Below are 15,464 nucleotides of genomic sequence, written 5' to 3' on the forward strand. Positions count from 1 at the left end.
AGAAAAAAATCTGTGAAACCAGCTTGAGATCGCTTCGTCCACATACACATTAAATACATAACACAAACATATATAAAAAGCGTGAATTTTGAATTGTGAATTAGACAGGCAGGCAAGCAAGGAAACAAACTAAAAGAAAATGAATTGAACAAACTGAATGGAAGAAAATGAAAATTTTGCTCGTGTTTATTATATTTTCGAATGAATCTTTCATTCATTTTGTGTGTGTGTGACATGACATGACATGATGACCCCACACATGTGTGTGTATATAATGGTGTTGGTGGTGGCTATTTGACGGCGGGCAATGTATTTCCCCTATTCAAAAATGGTAAATGTGTTTTTTTATAAGTTGGAAACTTGAAACGAAAAAAAACTTGAAATTATTTTCTAGCTAGATTTTTTTTTTTTGCTTTTTCTTTGAATAAATTTTTCGTTCGTTTCGTTTTTTATGATCATAAAGATTTTTTTTTATTCACCATCAGAATCAATGGAGAAAAGTTATTTATTTTTTAAAAAGTTCGGATCAATAAAATGGAAAAATTTCGAATGAATACAGGACAGGTAAGGGAAAAAAATTTAATTCCGTAATTTATTTGAATGATGCTATAGGTAAAAAGATTTGCAAAACACACACTCATGATGATATTTTGGAAAAAAAAATCCCTACTACAAAATAAAATTTACAACTTTCTAAAACAACGAGAATTTAAGCAAAGTCAAGCAGAATTAAGCTTTTTTTTCTCGGTTCAAAATTGAAATTTTCATCCTAACAACACACACACACACTTTCACAATAGGAATATTTGGGAAAAAAAATCCATTGCCCTGTTCTGTTAATAACCAAATGCATTTTATACACAGAGAGAACATTAACACAGAGAAATACAAAGCACTCACAAAACCACCACCACCACCACCACTATCTTTATCTTTTTTTCTCATTCTGGTACACACATAATTTACCCAACAACTTGTTGGTTGTGTTATAAAAAAAAATAGCTAGCGTACCAGCAACAACAACAGCAACTGTCATTCAAGGAGAGAGGAATAGGAAAAACCGAACGAACCAAACGAGAAAAGAAAACTTGCTTTGCTTTGCTTGCCCATCATTTTTATCCAACAGTGGTGATCAGAGCGATCTTAAAGATTTTCTATGTTTGCTCGCCAGTTTCTGTTGCCTAACCAAACAACAACAACAACAGAAATCAATAAATTCTGATTAAAAATTTTTCTTTTTTTTCCTACGAAATTCATCATCATTGAAAAATCATCTTGTGAACGAAGAGAGAATTTGTTGTTGTTGATTTTTCTCATCCACAATTTTCTATTTCGACAACAAAAAATTTTCAAATTAAATTCCAATCCATCCATCACACCCGTTCTCTCTATCATCTCTCTCTCAATCCATTCGCGCCAAATTGTTTGATTCAAAAAAATATTTTTTTGCCAAATATTTATTTTGTGTTCAACAACAATGTAAATGTCAATTTTCGTTTGTTATTTTGTTTCGTTTTATCCAAAAACGAAAAAAGAAGAATGAAAAAACTTTTATTTACATAAGTTCTTTTCTGGTTAACCGTTTTTCTTCTCTCTCTCTCTCTCTCTCTCTCTCTCTCTCTCTGTTCGTTTACTGAGAATTGTTTGTTTGTTCCATATAGTCCAGGTGTGTTTGATGATCATCATTCGATCGACCACCAAACAACAACAACAACACTAACACTTGATGACAATCATCATGTAAAGCTAAAAGATACCTGCAGTGTTTTTCAACATTCGTTTTTTATATGCACACCTGTGTGTTATGGTGGTGGTGTATATTCTTGATCTTCTTCATCATAAAATAACAAAACTTTGAATACCCTTGATATATTTTAATGCGATCATTTTTTTGTTATGAAATTATTTTTGTTTCATGTTTGAACACCTGCATATTCTTCTTGAAGAAAGTTTTCATCTTTGATGATGATAAAGAAAAATTCCTAATCCCTGTGTGTTGGATGGATGGTTATATAAAAGAAATCATTATGATAACCGAATCATTTTTGATTTGAATTTCGATTCAGAAACATCATCATCATGAATTTTTCGATATCATCAACAACAACAACAACAAATCATCGTATACGAATATATTTGAAAATGTTTTCAAAATTATTCAACATCATTATAATGATGTTGATGATAATCATCATTGGTCATAATCATTGTATAAATTGTCAACCATTATTATCATCGACAAATGATCAAACACCTTCATTATCATCATCATCATTATTATCATCAACAACAACAAATTCCTGTCAAGAAAATATAAAACATTGTTCATTAACATCATTAGATCGTTTATCATGTACGAAAATTAAACAATTAAAACAATGTTTAGATAATTTAAAACATATATGTCATGGTTCAATACATTATCATTCAATTAGTTCATTTGTTGATCATAAATCAATTGATAATTGTAGAATTGATAATAATCATTCAAATCAAAATCAGAATAAAAAACAAAATCAAAATCAGAATAAAAAACAAAATCAAAATCAGAATAAAAATCGTCGTCGACAACGAAATCGATTACAAAATCCAAATCAATCATCAACACAAAGACCACCACTTCGTTCAATGTATCCACCATCACCACCTGAATCATCAAATCATCAAGCAGTTAAATCAGGTGTACATAATCATCATCATCATGGACATCATCGAAAAAATCCATTAGTCAATGTTCCATTATCATCATCATCATCATCACTGGATAATGATAAATCTGTTAATAACAAAAATCATAATAAAAAACCAGAATATTTTCAATATTGTTTACAAGCTGCTTATAATTTTACAATTGGTTTACCATTAAATCGAAAAAATTTCAATGAAATCAATCATCATTATCAACAACAACAACAACGTTATAAACGACAAGAATCAAACATGGATTTAATGTATTTTTCACATAATCAGCAGCAAAGATATCGTGAAAAATCAATAAATAATCATCAAAATCGAAATAATCGATTGAATGAAACAACTGTACAATTAGCAACTGAATTAATTTATAAACCAATACATCCAATGACACCATCATTAACATGTATTATATTTGGTGATCCACATTTACGTACATTTGATTCAAAATATCAAACATGTAATTGTCTTGGTACAAGATCAATGTTAGAACATCCATTATTTGATGTACAAATTACTAATTCAAAAATTTTTGGTAAGTTTTTATTTTTTGTTAAAAAGAATTATTACTACTAAAGAATTATTATTATAAATTACTCGAGTAATAATAAAAACTTATTACACCTGATAGACAATAATTAAGAAAAATATATAATTTCATTAGCTGTTGTTGTTGTTGTCGATATTATCATTGATTTTTATCTTTCAAAATAGTAATAATAATTTATAATAATGGAAAAATAATCAAGTTGTCATATAAAAATAATAATAATAATGATTATGATGATAAAAAGTTAGTTTTTATTGACAACTAGATCATCATCATCATCAAAATAATAATTTTATCATTTGGAGCAAGGTGTTTGTTATTGATTGATAATAATGATGATGATGATGATTGTTGTCAATCATTCAATCAATCAATTATCATATGACAATTTATTGGTTATCTTTGGTTGTTTCCATAGATATTTTTTTATTTATAAGAATTTAGCCTAGATAAATAAATAAGATAGATAGATAAATTTACTGACTTACTTTGTTTGTTTGTTGACATTTTTTCTAACTTTTTGTTATCTTCTTTTTTCGTTTCTTGTCTTTTTTAACCCATTGTTCTCCACTGGAAAAACAGATCAATTCAATTCAACCGGTGTAACAAAAGTAACCGTATTGATAAGACGTTTTAATTCATGTATGATAACACAGGAATTAATTTATGAAACTGATTCATTAGCACAAGGTAATTATTCATATTTATAATTTGATGATGATGATGATTAACAATTTTTAAAATGTTTTTTCCCCTTTCCATTGAATCAATAGCATCACCTGCTGGTACCTTTACCGATGGTTCGATTTATAATTTTAAAAATCTAGTCTATATAACAACATCAATGAAAGATATGGTTGTTACCATTCATTTGGAACATATTGGTGCACGTGTTTATATATCACAATTTATACATACAAAATTTTTAAATGTTGTTATAAAATTTTTAACATCAAAATCAAATCTTGTTCGACAAGATTTAGTGTTGGATGCAATTAATCCAATTTCATTATGTAAATCTGGTTGTTATCATCGTGAATTGATTGATATTGAATCGGAATTAAAATTGGCTGATATTAATTTGGAATCATCAATAAATTTACAGCAACAACAACAACAACAAAATCATTATCAACAACAAGAATCGTCGTTGCCAAATTTTTCAAATAATCTTGATGATGACCAAGACCAAGATGATAATGATGATTACGATGCTGTTGATGATAATGATAATGACGAAGATGATTATGACGATAACGACGATGAAGATGATGGTGAAGATTATGATGGTTATAGTGATAGTGATAATGATTCGAATTCGAATCGTAAACGTCGTCGAACTCAAAAAAGAGATGTTCATGAAAATAGTGACCGTCCTTCCGTAAATAATGAGCAACAGCAACGACGACTATCATCATCGAATAGGAAACGTCAAGATAGACGAAAAGGTCGAAATAGAAATCGAACGTCAACAACATCGACGACGACGACAACAACCGAATTGCCAAAAAAATTACGAAAATCAAAACCAAAACATCAACAACGTCGTATTAATCGATTACGTTCAGCATTGGAAAAATATCCACAAAATCCAAATCAAAATAATGATGATTTATTAACATCAATATCACAATTACGATTAGATGATAGTGGTAATATGGATGTTGGTAATATCAATGATATTCAACAGCAAAATATTCCCGAAAATATCGATAATAATAATGATAATATAATATTACAAGATTGTTATGAAAAAAATCTAATCGGTTATTATCGTTTATCTTGTTTATATGATACAATGATAAAAGGTTCGGCAAGCACATTACCATTTGTATTTGCATCATCATTTGATGAACCAAAATTTATGACATTAGATCAACATAATCAACATTTTGGTTTGAAAAATTATTCTGTAAATATGATTAATAATAATGAACAACAACAACAATCAAGTGGTTTGTCATCAAAGAATCATCACCATTATTGTTCAATTCTGACGGCCATTGTAATTACAATGATTTTTTCACAATTTATTCATTGTTTTTTACTTTTTTGATCAAATTATGTAAAATTTTTTTTTCAAATTTTTGTGATATTTGTGCCAGATGTGTAAATCTTTCGATATTGTTTTCTCTCATTGTAAATTCTGTAATTTTGTAAAGTATTAATAAACATAATAAAAATGAAATTTATAAAAAAAAAATTCTGTAAAATTTTTATCAAAAAAAAAAGAAAAAATTCGAATAATAAAAATTCGAACAACGCCATCTTTTGGTTCAAAAATTCATGAAAGATAATCGAACGTTTACAAACACACCACTTGAGTGTATATAGGTGTGTGTTATATGTGGTGAAAACAAAAAAAAACCAAACAAACATTGATTGCCGATCAACAAAACCAAAAGATAAAAACGAAAAACAACAACAAATTTTTCTGTAAAGAAAAAAAAACAAATATAGCTCTCTTGAAAAACAACACACTCTATATGCATTGATTTTGTTGTTGTTGTTGTTGTTTTTGTATTGTTTCTAAATGACATCATTTGATTCCAGAATCCAGAATCTCTTTGGTATGTATGGTATGTCTATACTTCCAAATATATCATTTTCTCATGTTTTTTTGTATATATAACGTGTGCGTGTGCGTTGGTCCTTTGTATATAAAGAGAAAGATATTTGACCTAATAAAAAACTCATTGATAGCCATTATAATTATCGCATAAAAGATCTTAATAACACCATCCTTTCATAATTCTAATGATGATTCTGATTAATCATAAATATAAATCGAGAGTTCAATAATCACTGGGTAATCATTATGTAATTAATTTTTCGGTTACCTCTACCCATCAATAATTGACAATAACAATGATGATGATCAAGCGAAACAAAATCTGAAAATAGTTTCTTGTAATCTATCCTCTTGCAATCCATCTATCCATCTATGTGTATGATATACCAACAACACACCGTTAGTTATGCTATACTGCTATTTGTTTATTTAGTTAGTTTTTTGGCAACCAGCAACAACAATAATTAAAAAAAACTGACAAAAGTCGTTGACAAATTTGTTTCTTTTTTCCTCGTCATCATCATCATTCGTTTCATGCCAGTTTTTTGTTTTTTGATGTTGCTAATTAACTAATTTTGCTTTGTTTTTTCTCCTAAAATAGTTCTGGTGTAAAAATACAACCGCCGTCTCATTTTTCTTTGGAATTTGATAATTGAATTTTCACTCACATCATTTCATTCATTGAATTCAGCCAAAAAATTAATTCCGCATCAATCAAATTTACTAGTCACCATCGTCATCAAATTGCCTTTGATTGATTGATAATGATCAATTGTAACACCACCAACAACAACAATAATAATATTATAAAATCATCATCAATTAATGATCGTAAACGAACATTAATTGAAGATTTTATTCAATCAAATGATGATAATATTAAAATTATACAAATTGATGATCATGCTATTGAAGCAATATTTGATCTATTAGAACATCCTGAACGTGATGTTGAGGTAATTGATTGTTGATTTTTGATTTTTCTTTTGTAATTTTTTTGTAATTTTTTCTTTCATTATAGTTATTCATATCAATTACAAAAAGGCTTTATAATATTTATAAAACACAAGATCGTGAATTACGATTAAAAACAATAATATTTTTACCAACATTGATTGCTGTTTATATTCGTTATCATCATCAAAATTATCATCATCATCAGCATTGTTTGGCTACAACGAATAATGATAATGATGACCAACAAAAACAACAACCAAATTCGGAACCAAAATCTTCCATTGCTATACTATTAATGTGTATTTATAATTTTGAAATTATTAATCAAAAAACTGGAGATCTGAAAACAATCGATATACGATTAATATCATTATCAAAACCATCAATTTATCATGAACAAAGTGCACATACATCTGGCCAAGTTTCAATACCAACTGAACAAATGTTAGCAAAAATAAATAATCCACAAGAATCAAAAATAACAATATTTGGTCCATATCATGAAGTGGAACATTTAAATACCGGTAATCAACAATCAATATTTACTGTTTTAATGAAATTATATAATCAACATATTGAACAATGTGGTTATTATTCATGGCAATCAATGTTACGTTTATATTTAGATTTATTAAAACAAGGTTCCCTGTTGAAACGAAATTGTTATGAACTTAAACAACAAATCAAATCAATTCTACAGAATAATACTGCATCATCAAATAGAATAAATTCCAAAGATAATATCATTCCGGAATCATCGATTCAAATTCAATTTACATCGGAATTTCTGACCGAATTAATGAAATCAAGTTATTTTTGTTTTCATAATGATTTGGAAGATTTATCCGCTGAATTGATTGAAGAAATTTGTAAACGTTCTACTTATAAATTTTATGGTGATGTTATCCTGATGGTAAATGCATTCAAAAATACACAGGCAATAATTAATCGTGACCGTGAAAATCATCGAGCCAAAATGAAACGTATGAATCAATCGGAAATAAGTTTAAATACTACACCACATGTTACAACAATAACATCAGTATCATCACGTAAAACTGCCATAACGAATGCATCATTTAAAACGAAAAAATTACCTGATGATATACCGATTGTTCCTGTTGGACAACCTGCTGCCGCTGCTGCTGCTAATCTAAATGCTCAACAAGCACATCATTCAAAAAATTCTTTACAACAACATCCGAAACAAAATGGTCGTCCATCATTTAAATCATTAGATTCGATTAATGAAGAAACATCATCATCATCACCTATATTACCAAGTGGAAAATTAAATACTTCAAAATCATCATCATCTTCTTCTTCTTCGTCGAAACCACAACGTAAAAGTGGTGTTATGAATATGTTAAAAGAATTGAAAGAAAGTAGTAAACAAACGAAAAATAAATCATCCAAATTATTATCATCAATGGAAACAAATGGAAAAATTTCAAATACAAATCATAATCAAGAAGAATTTATACAAATGAAACAAATGAAAAAACCGAAAAAATTCATCGATAATGATAATAATGATGATGGTGATCAAATTGATCAAACAAATGATATTGATTCGATTAATATGCTTGGTTTGAATCCACCGCTAGCACCATTAGAACGATTTACCGATGATGATGATGATGACGATGATGGCGATAATGATGATAATAAAAGTGGTGAAGCTATGATTAGTGGTGGACATCATTCAAATGAAAGATTTACCAAATTACGTATTAATGAAATTAATGATCATAATAATTCATCATCCGATTTACAATCAGATCGTTCTTCAGGTTCATCAGCTGTAGCATTATTAGGTATGAATTTAAATCAACAACAACAACAACAACAAAATTCTCAGCAAAATGGTCAACAAAATAATAATAATAATAGTACAGCAACGAATTCTTCATCAATGATAAAATCATCATCTTGATTTTTAGATTTTTCAGTTGAGTTTTGTTTTTTTGATGCCAAATTGATGAACATGTGTAGAATACATAATCTTAAATGGTTTTTTTTACCCACTTCAAACATCCTATAATTTATTGGTGTGTGTTATAATTTTGGTTTGGCTTGAAAAAAAATTATATTTTTCATTTTAAAATGTATGATAATATTTAATATTTTTCTCTTTCTCTTTTTGTTTTTCAAATTATTTTTGTTTTGTTTTTTTTGGATCAATAAAAATCTTTTTTGAAAAAAAAAAAATTTTGAATTTTTCAATATGCCCAAGGTGTTAATATAGAAAACGTGTTGTTGATTGTGTCGTTATAGCCGCATTTGGTTTGGCTCAACAACAAAAGACACAGCAAAACATTTGTCAAAGAATTTCATCATTTTTTTATTTTGTTTGTTTTTTTTAATTAAAAATTTTCATAATGGCTTCTTCACCGGAAGAATCTAGAAATCAAGAAAATAAATCGGAAAAATCTAAATCGACAACAGCAACAACAACAGTATCGAAAACAATGGATCCTGGACAAGATATTCGTAGTAAAACTGGTGGTGCTTATATACCACGGATAAAATTACGTCTAATGCAACAGAATATTAGCGATAAAAATAGTGAAGCATATCAACGTTTAGCATGGGAATCATTGAAAAGATCAATCAACAATATTATTAATAGAGTTGATGTTTCAAATATTGCATCAATTGTACAAGAATTATTTGCTGTTAATTTGATTCGTGGTCGTGGATTGTTTTGTCGTATAATACTTCATGCACAACAATCATCACCAACATTTACACATGTTCATGCTGCATTGATTGCTGTTGCAAATACAAAGGTATGATTTAATTATTTTCAAAGGTTTTTCATTGATTGAATTTTCTTTTCTTTTGTCCAGTTTCCTAAGATTGGTGAACTTTTATTGAAACGATTGATTGTACAATTTCGACGTTCATTTCAACGAAATGATAAATTAAATTGTATTAATAGTACAAGATTTATTGCACATCTAATCAACCAAAATGTAGCGCATGAAATTTTAGCTCTTGAAATTTTGATTTTATTGTTGGAAAATGCAACAAATGATTCGGTTGAAGTTGCTATTGCATTTTTGAAAGAATGTGGTGCCAAATTAGAAGATGTATCCAGAAAAGGTTCTGCAGCTATTTTCGAACGTTTACGTACAATACTACATGATGGTGACCTGTGTAAACGTGTACAATATATGATCGAAGTTATGTATGCAATACGTAAAGATAAATTTAAAGATCATCCATCAATAATGCCCGAATTGGATTTGATTGAAGAAGATGAACAATTCACTCATATGATGACATTAGAAGATGATTATGAAACTGAAGATCGACTTAATGTATTTAAATTTGATCCAGATTTTCAATTGAATGAAACAAAATATGAAGAAATTAGACAATCAATTTTGGATGCAGGTGATGGTGATTCTGGATCCAATGATGACGATGATGAATCTGGATCAGATGACGATGATGATGATGAAGAAACCACCACTGCTACTTCAATCACTATTATCGATAATACTGAAACAAATTTGATTAATTTACGTAAAACAATCTATCTAACCATACAATCATCATTAGATTTTGAAGAATGTGCACATAAATTATTGAAATTGGATATAAAACCACCACAATATTCGGAATTATGTAATATGATTGTTGATTGTTGTGCACAACAACGTACGTATATAAAATTTTTCGGTCTTCTAGCACAAAGATTTTGTCAGATAAACAATGAATTTGTTGAACCATTTGTTGAAATATTCAAAAATTGTTATGATACTATACATCGTTTTGAAACATGTAAACTGCGTAATGTTGGTAAAATATTTGCACATCTTTTATATACAGATTCAATACCATGGACAGTATTGAATCATATAAAATTGAATGAAAATGATACAAGTTCATCGAGTCGTGTATTCATTAAAATATTATTTCAACAATTAGCCGAATCAATGGGTTTGGTCAGATTGAATCAACGAATTAAAGATCCAACATTAGATGAAGCTTTTAAAGGATTATTTCCGCGTGATAATCCACAATATACACGTTTTGCTATAAATTTTTTTACCAGTATTGGTCTTGGTGGTCTTACCGATGATCTACGTGAACATTTGAAAACAATGGCAACACAAAAGCTACCATTATTACAAGAAAATTTAATGAAATTAAAACAGGAAAGTGGTGATAGTAGTGGCAGCAGCAGTTCCAGTAGTAGCAGTGATGATAGCAGTAGTTCCGATTCTTCTTCTTCTGATGATTCATCATCGTCATCCGAAGAGGATGAATCTTCATCAACGTCAAGCGATTCAGATGAAGAATCATCGGATGAAGATTCGGATAATCATCGTTCATCGAAACATAAACGAAAAAATCAATCCAAACATAATAAACGTTCATCGAAACATCATCATCGAAATAATGATGATGATGATGAAAGAGAAAATCATCGAAAAGATGACCAACGACGACGACGAACTGTTGAAAAACAAAATTCCGATAAATCTTCTCATCGCCGTAGTGATTCAAAATCCGAACGGCATAAAAAACATCGAAAAGATACCAGGGTGGATAAACATCATTTAAAAGAACAAAATCGTAATGATAATGATGATAAAGATCGGGGAAGACATGATCATCACCATCAACAACCACAACGATCAAAGGAAAGAAAACACCATAATGATGATAAAAGAGAAAAGAATTTGAAACGAGAACATTATCGAGATGAATTATCACCAGTTAATGATGATGGTGATGATGATGATGATTATAAAAAACGTTCAAAAATTCGAAAAATTCGTAGCGAAATTAATTATTCTTCTTCTTCGAATCGTAATCATCATGATCGAAAATAACCATAATCAATTAATAATCAACTTTGCTTTTTCATTATTTTGATTTCATTTGTATTTTTTTTTTTTGTAATTATTAAAAATATTTTATTCTAAATAATAATAAAAATGATGAATGACTTGAATTAAACTCCTTTTCTTGGATGAGCTGGTCTCATTTGTAATCCATCGAAACGTCTAAAAAAAATAAGAAAACATTAACCTCGCTTGTTTCATTCAACATTAGCATTTTACAAACCTTCGTCGCCAATTATGTTTATTTGTAAAGGTAATAGCTCTTAATTCTTCCATTTCAAGACGATTTATGGGCATTTTATGATAAATATTTTCACCTTTTTCAAGTATTTCAATTTTCAATGCTGAAGAATTCAAACGCTGTGTTGATTGATCAACAACAAATGGTAATGAATGTTCATATGGAAACGGTTGTTCAGGATGCCAACAAACAATAGTTTTTCCATCATCTGTTACGGTTATTCTAAAGAAAAAACAAATCACAATTCAATCAATTTGAAAAAAAATCGAAAAACAGACAAACAAACTTACCTTGGATCATCATCATCATTGTTGTTTTTTGCTGTTGTTGATAAATATAAATTTTGAATAAATCTTTGTGAATTATTATTCTGATTTACAAACGAAAATAAATGTCGAATTTTAATCCATTTTGAATTCATTTTTGTAATGAAAATTAAACCAATTTGATGTTCACAATCAATATTCACACATGTCTTCTATTTTTATTCGATAGAAGAGATGGACGATACAATCGATACCCATTTCGATAGTGGGACAAAAAAAATTCAAAAAATTGTCCATTAAAATTCAACAGAAGTAGTATTTTATAATTTTAATTGAAAATATCAAATTTCCAAATAAACTTTATACCTTTTTAAATATCAATAAAATTCAATGGAAATAACATTTTGTTAGTCGAACCCAAGCAACATTTAAAAGAAAAAAAAACGATTGAAAATGTTCAATGTTAGTTTTTTATTATTGATCAATCTCCATAATGATGTGTAATTAATTGAAAATGGTAATTGAAATTTTTAAATCCAATAAAAAAATTACATTTGAAAATGTTATCTCCATACATACACACACTTACACACGCATAAATAGAGTGGTTAATGGATACAGAAACCAAATCAAATCATCATTGAAATTGGAAATATCTAATCAAATCAAATCAATCATTAATCAATCGTCGAGCAACGATGTTGATAAATAGAAAATTTTCATTTTTTGTTATTATTTTCGTAAATATTTTCTTACAATTTGAAAATATTTTAGCAAAAATCCATCATCAAAAACAGCCAAATATTCTTATTGTTTTGGCCGATGATTTGGGTAAATCATTTTTTCCGTTGGTTTGTTTAACCTAACCTGTTAACATAATTTTTGAATTTTTCCAATAGGCTGGGGTGATGTTAGTTTTCATGGATCCAAACAAATTCCAACACCAAATATTGATCTATTAGCATCAAGTGGTGTAATGTTAAATAATTATTATATAACACCATTATGTTCACCATCAAGATCAGCATTATTAACCGGTTTGAATCCAATACGAACTGGTATGCAAGTTGGTGTTATTGCTGCATCTCAACCATATGGTCTGCCATTAAATCATACAACAATGGGTGAACATTTTCAACGATTAGGTTATCAAACACATTTGATTGGAAAATGGCATCAAGGTTTTTTTCGTTCCGAATATCTACCAACTCGTCGTGGTTTTCAATCATATTTTGGCTATTTAACTGGCCATTCAGATTATTTTAATCGTAAATCTGGTGATTTTTTTCATGGTTATGATTTATTTGAAATGGATACAGTGGCTAATTTATCCAAATATCAAGGACAATATGCAACGGATATGTATACTGATCGTGTTATCCGGATAATCAATGAACAGAATAAACCCGAATCGAAACCATGGTTAATTTATATGGCCGAACAATCGGTACATGCTGCTGAACGTGGTGATGAAATACAACCACCACCTCGATATGAAAACGGATTTAAATACATTAAGAAAAATGACCGTAGACGTAGATTTGCCGGTATGGTTGCTGCATTGGATGATTCAATTGGCCGTATATTTAAAGCATTAAATGATACTAATCAATTATCCAATACTATTATAGTATTTAGTACGGATAATGGTGGTGCAATTGGTTCGATTACAGGTAATGAACATATTGATAATAGTCAAGGATCAAATTGGCCATTAAAAGGTGGTAAATATACACTGTGGGAAGGTGGTGTACGTGGTACAGCGTTTATTTGGTCTCGTTTACTACCACAACAACGACAACAATCATATAATCAATTAATGCATATTACTGATATTCTGCCTACGCTGTATTCAGCATCAGGTGGAAATATTGAAGATTTAGGTGATATTGATGGTATGGATCAATGGAATCAGCTTATGAATCCAAATGATTCAGATGATCAGAATGATAATTATAAAATACGAAATCATTTATTACTTAATATTGATCGATCAAATCATTTTTTTGCTGTTCGTTATCGAAATTATAAACTAAAAAATGGTACACAATTAGTTGGTCATTTTGATAATTGGTACGAAGCTCCTGGTCAACAAACAGAATCACCACCTGATGGAATCGAATATAATCTAACAACAACATTTAAAATTTTGAAAGAATTAAATTTAACAACCAAACCGATTACCTATCAAGTTGATTGTCGCAAAGAACAAAATCCATTTATTGAATGTAAAACAAAAACGAATGAATTTTGTTTATATGATATCGACCAAGATCCATGTGAATTAAAAAATTTGGCTAAAAAACGTACGGATATAGTTGATAAAATTTATAAAAATATTTTTAAATATTACGATAAACAATATGTAAAACCTGTGAATAAACCATGTGATTATCGTGCCGATCCATCACTTCATGGTGGATTTTGGAAACCATGGTTAGATTGATGATTTACAAATAACTAATTTTTTTCTCTCTCTCTCTCTTATAACTGATTTTATAATAATAAAGAATTATTCTTCTTCCGGGATTCTGGATTCTTCTTTTTTGTTTTGATTCTTTTTTCTTTCTTCATTCATTCATTTATTCGACACAATAACCTACAAACAAGCAAACAAGCAAAATGTATTTTAGTTTGTTTTGTTTAGTTTGATTGATAAAAATGAATGGAGGTAAATAAATAACAGGGTAGGTAAGTAGTGGGTTAATTCATTCATTCATCAGATTTCATCCTATATTCAAAAGCACAAAGAGACACACTGTATATAAAATTGATGATTGCTGCTGCTGCTACTGCTGCTGCTGTTAATCATTCATTCATTCAATGATGATGCTATCATCATCATCACATTGAGGCCGATGAACTTTCTGTTCTGTTCATTTTTTAGCTATATGGATTTTTTTCGTATTTATATCGACCATAGCGATGGTTGCGTTTTTTCTGTTTTCTGTTGTTTTTGCTGCAATATTTGGAACTACCATATATTGATGATGATGATCGTATGGAAGGGGAAAATGCATTACTTTAAACGTTACGTGTATGGGATGGCGTCAGTGTTCCAGATATGCCTTTTGGTGCATTTGGAGTGTTTCTATGTCAAACTTGGTCGTTCACTTTTTCGCTTTGATTTTTTTCTTCTTTCATTAAGAAAAAAGTCAGCAAGCAAAAAAAAGAGTCAAAGAAAAAAAAAAAGTAAATTTTTGATATTTTGTTATCAATTTTTTTTGTTTCGATAACAAACAACATTTCCTATATCCTATTTGGATTTTTCATATTGCAAAAATGCAAATGAACAGAGAAAAGTTAGTTTTTTTTCAATGTT

At 28.9% G+C, this 15,464-nt stretch overlaps 5 protein-coding genes across 9 annotated transcripts; 4 read left to right on the forward strand and 1 right to left on the reverse strand.

Moving 5' to 3' along the window:
• Positions 1-447: 447 nt before the first annotated feature.
• On the forward strand, positions 448-5,432 carry LOC113792755 (uncharacterized). Its single transcript, XM_027342686.2, has 4 exons — positions 448-564; positions 1,947-3,229; positions 3,827-3,934; positions 4,018-5,432. The coding sequence occupies exons 2-4, from the start codon at positions 2,080-2,082 to the stop codon at positions 5,298-5,300; spliced, it is 2,541 nt and encodes an 846-aa protein (XP_027198487.2). The 5' UTR covers positions 448-564; positions 1,947-2,079; the 3' UTR covers positions 5,301-5,432.
• A 165-nt stretch (positions 5,433-5,597) lies between these two features.
• Positions 5,598-8,914, forward strand: Hyccin (PI4KA lipid kinase complex subunit hyccin). Of its 5 annotated transcripts, none has more exons than XM_075822373.1 (3): positions 5,598-5,823; positions 6,418-6,772; positions 6,838-8,914. In XM_075822373.1, the coding sequence occupies exons 2-3, from the start codon at positions 6,581-6,583 to the stop codon at positions 8,707-8,709; spliced, it is 2,064 nt and encodes a 687-aa protein (XP_075678488.1). In that variant the 5' UTR covers positions 5,598-5,823; positions 6,418-6,580; the 3' UTR covers positions 8,710-8,914. The 5 variants fall into 5 exon arrangements, with proteins under 5 accessions (XP_075678488.1, XP_075678489.1, XP_075678490.1 ...); XM_075822374.1 differs by having other exon boundaries at positions 5,598-5,814; XM_075822375.1 differs by lacking the exon at positions 5,598-5,823 and adding an exon at positions 5,932-6,053.
• A 129-nt stretch (positions 8,915-9,043) lies between these two features.
• Positions 9,044-11,662, forward strand: ncm (pre-mRNA-splicing factor nucampholin). Its single transcript, XM_075822369.1, has 2 exons — positions 9,044-9,565; positions 9,626-11,662. Exons 1-2 carry the CDS (start codon positions 9,155-9,157, stop codon positions 11,621-11,623), a joined length of 2,409 nt encoding a protein of 802 aa, XP_075678484.1. The 5' UTR covers positions 9,044-9,154; the 3' UTR covers positions 11,624-11,662.
• Positions 11,661-12,354, reverse strand: mRpL42 (mitochondrial ribosomal protein L42). Its single transcript, XM_027342657.2, has 3 exons — positions 12,167-12,354; positions 11,859-12,098; positions 11,661-11,797 (listed from the first exon to the last, which is right to left on the reverse strand). The coding sequence occupies exons 1-3, from the start codon at positions 12,295-12,297 to the stop codon at positions 11,746-11,748; spliced, it is 423 nt and encodes a 140-aa protein (XP_027198458.1). The 5' UTR covers positions 12,298-12,354; the 3' UTR covers positions 11,661-11,745.
• Positions 12,355-12,791: 437 nt separating this feature from the next.
• Positions 12,792-14,671, forward strand: LOC142645647 (arylsulfatase B-like). Its single transcript, XM_075822379.1, has 2 exons — positions 12,792-12,973; positions 13,042-14,671. Exons 1-2 carry the CDS (start codon positions 12,841-12,843, stop codon positions 14,586-14,588), a joined length of 1,680 nt encoding a protein of 559 aa, XP_075678494.1. The 5' UTR covers positions 12,792-12,840; the 3' UTR covers positions 14,589-14,671.
• The last annotated feature ends 793 nt before the right edge of the window (positions 14,672-15,464 follow it).

This window comes from Dermatophagoides pteronyssinus, unplaced genomic scaffold, assembly GCF_027571235.1.
Source record: "Dermatophagoides pteronyssinus isolate colony J.1.1.1.1 unplaced genomic scaffold, Derpt_VIB-CSIC_2022.12 sq0016, whole genome shotgun sequence".
NCBI classification, from domain to species: domain Eukaryota; kingdom Metazoa; phylum Arthropoda; class Arachnida; order Sarcoptiformes; family Pyroglyphidae; genus Dermatophagoides; species Dermatophagoides pteronyssinus.

Bases quoted from the DNA above. Each gene is read 5' to 3' on its own strand.
- Hyccin (XM_075822373.1), top strand. From the start codon at position 6,581: ATGATCAATTGTAACACCACCAACAACAACAATAATAATATTATAAAA. The intron at 6,773-6,837 runs GTAATTGATTGT...CTTTCATTATAG, and splicing joins ATCCTGAACGTGATGTTGAG to TTATTCATATCAATTACAAA.
- LOC113792755 (XM_027342686.2), top strand. From the start codon at position 2,080: ATGAATTTTTCGATATCATCAACAACAACAACAACAAATCATCGTATA. The intron at 3,230-3,826 runs GTAAGTTTTTAT...CTGGAAAAACAG, and splicing joins TACTAATTCAAAAATTTTTG to ATCAATTCAATTCAACCGGT. The intron at 3,935-4,017 runs GTAATTATTCAT...TTGAATCAATAG, and splicing joins AACTGATTCATTAGCACAAG to CATCACCTGCTGGTACCTTT.
- LOC142645647 (XM_075822379.1), top strand. From the start codon at position 12,841: ATGTTGATAAATAGAAAATTTTCATTTTTTGTTATTATTTTCGTAAAT. The intron at 12,974-13,041 runs GTAAATCATTTT...TTTTTCCAATAG, and splicing joins TGTTTTGGCCGATGATTTGG to GCTGGGGTGATGTTAGTTTT.
- mRpL42 (XM_027342657.2), bottom strand. From the start codon at position 12,297: ATGAATTCAAAATGGATTAAAATTCGACATTTATTTTCGTTTGTAAAT. The intron at 12,099-12,166 runs GTAAGTTTGTTT...TTTTTTCTTTAG, and splicing joins AATGATGATGATGATCCAAG to AATAACCGTAACAGATGATG. The intron at 11,798-11,858 runs GTTTGTAAAATG...TATTTTTTTTAG, and splicing joins AAACATAATTGGCGACGAAG to ACGTTTCGATGGATTACAAA.
- ncm (XM_075822369.1), top strand. From the start codon at position 9,155: ATGGCTTCTTCACCGGAAGAATCTAGAAATCAAGAAAATAAATCGGAA. The intron at 9,566-9,625 runs GTATGATTTAAT...TCTTTTGTCCAG, and splicing joins TTGCTGTTGCAAATACAAAG to TTTCCTAAGATTGGTGAACT.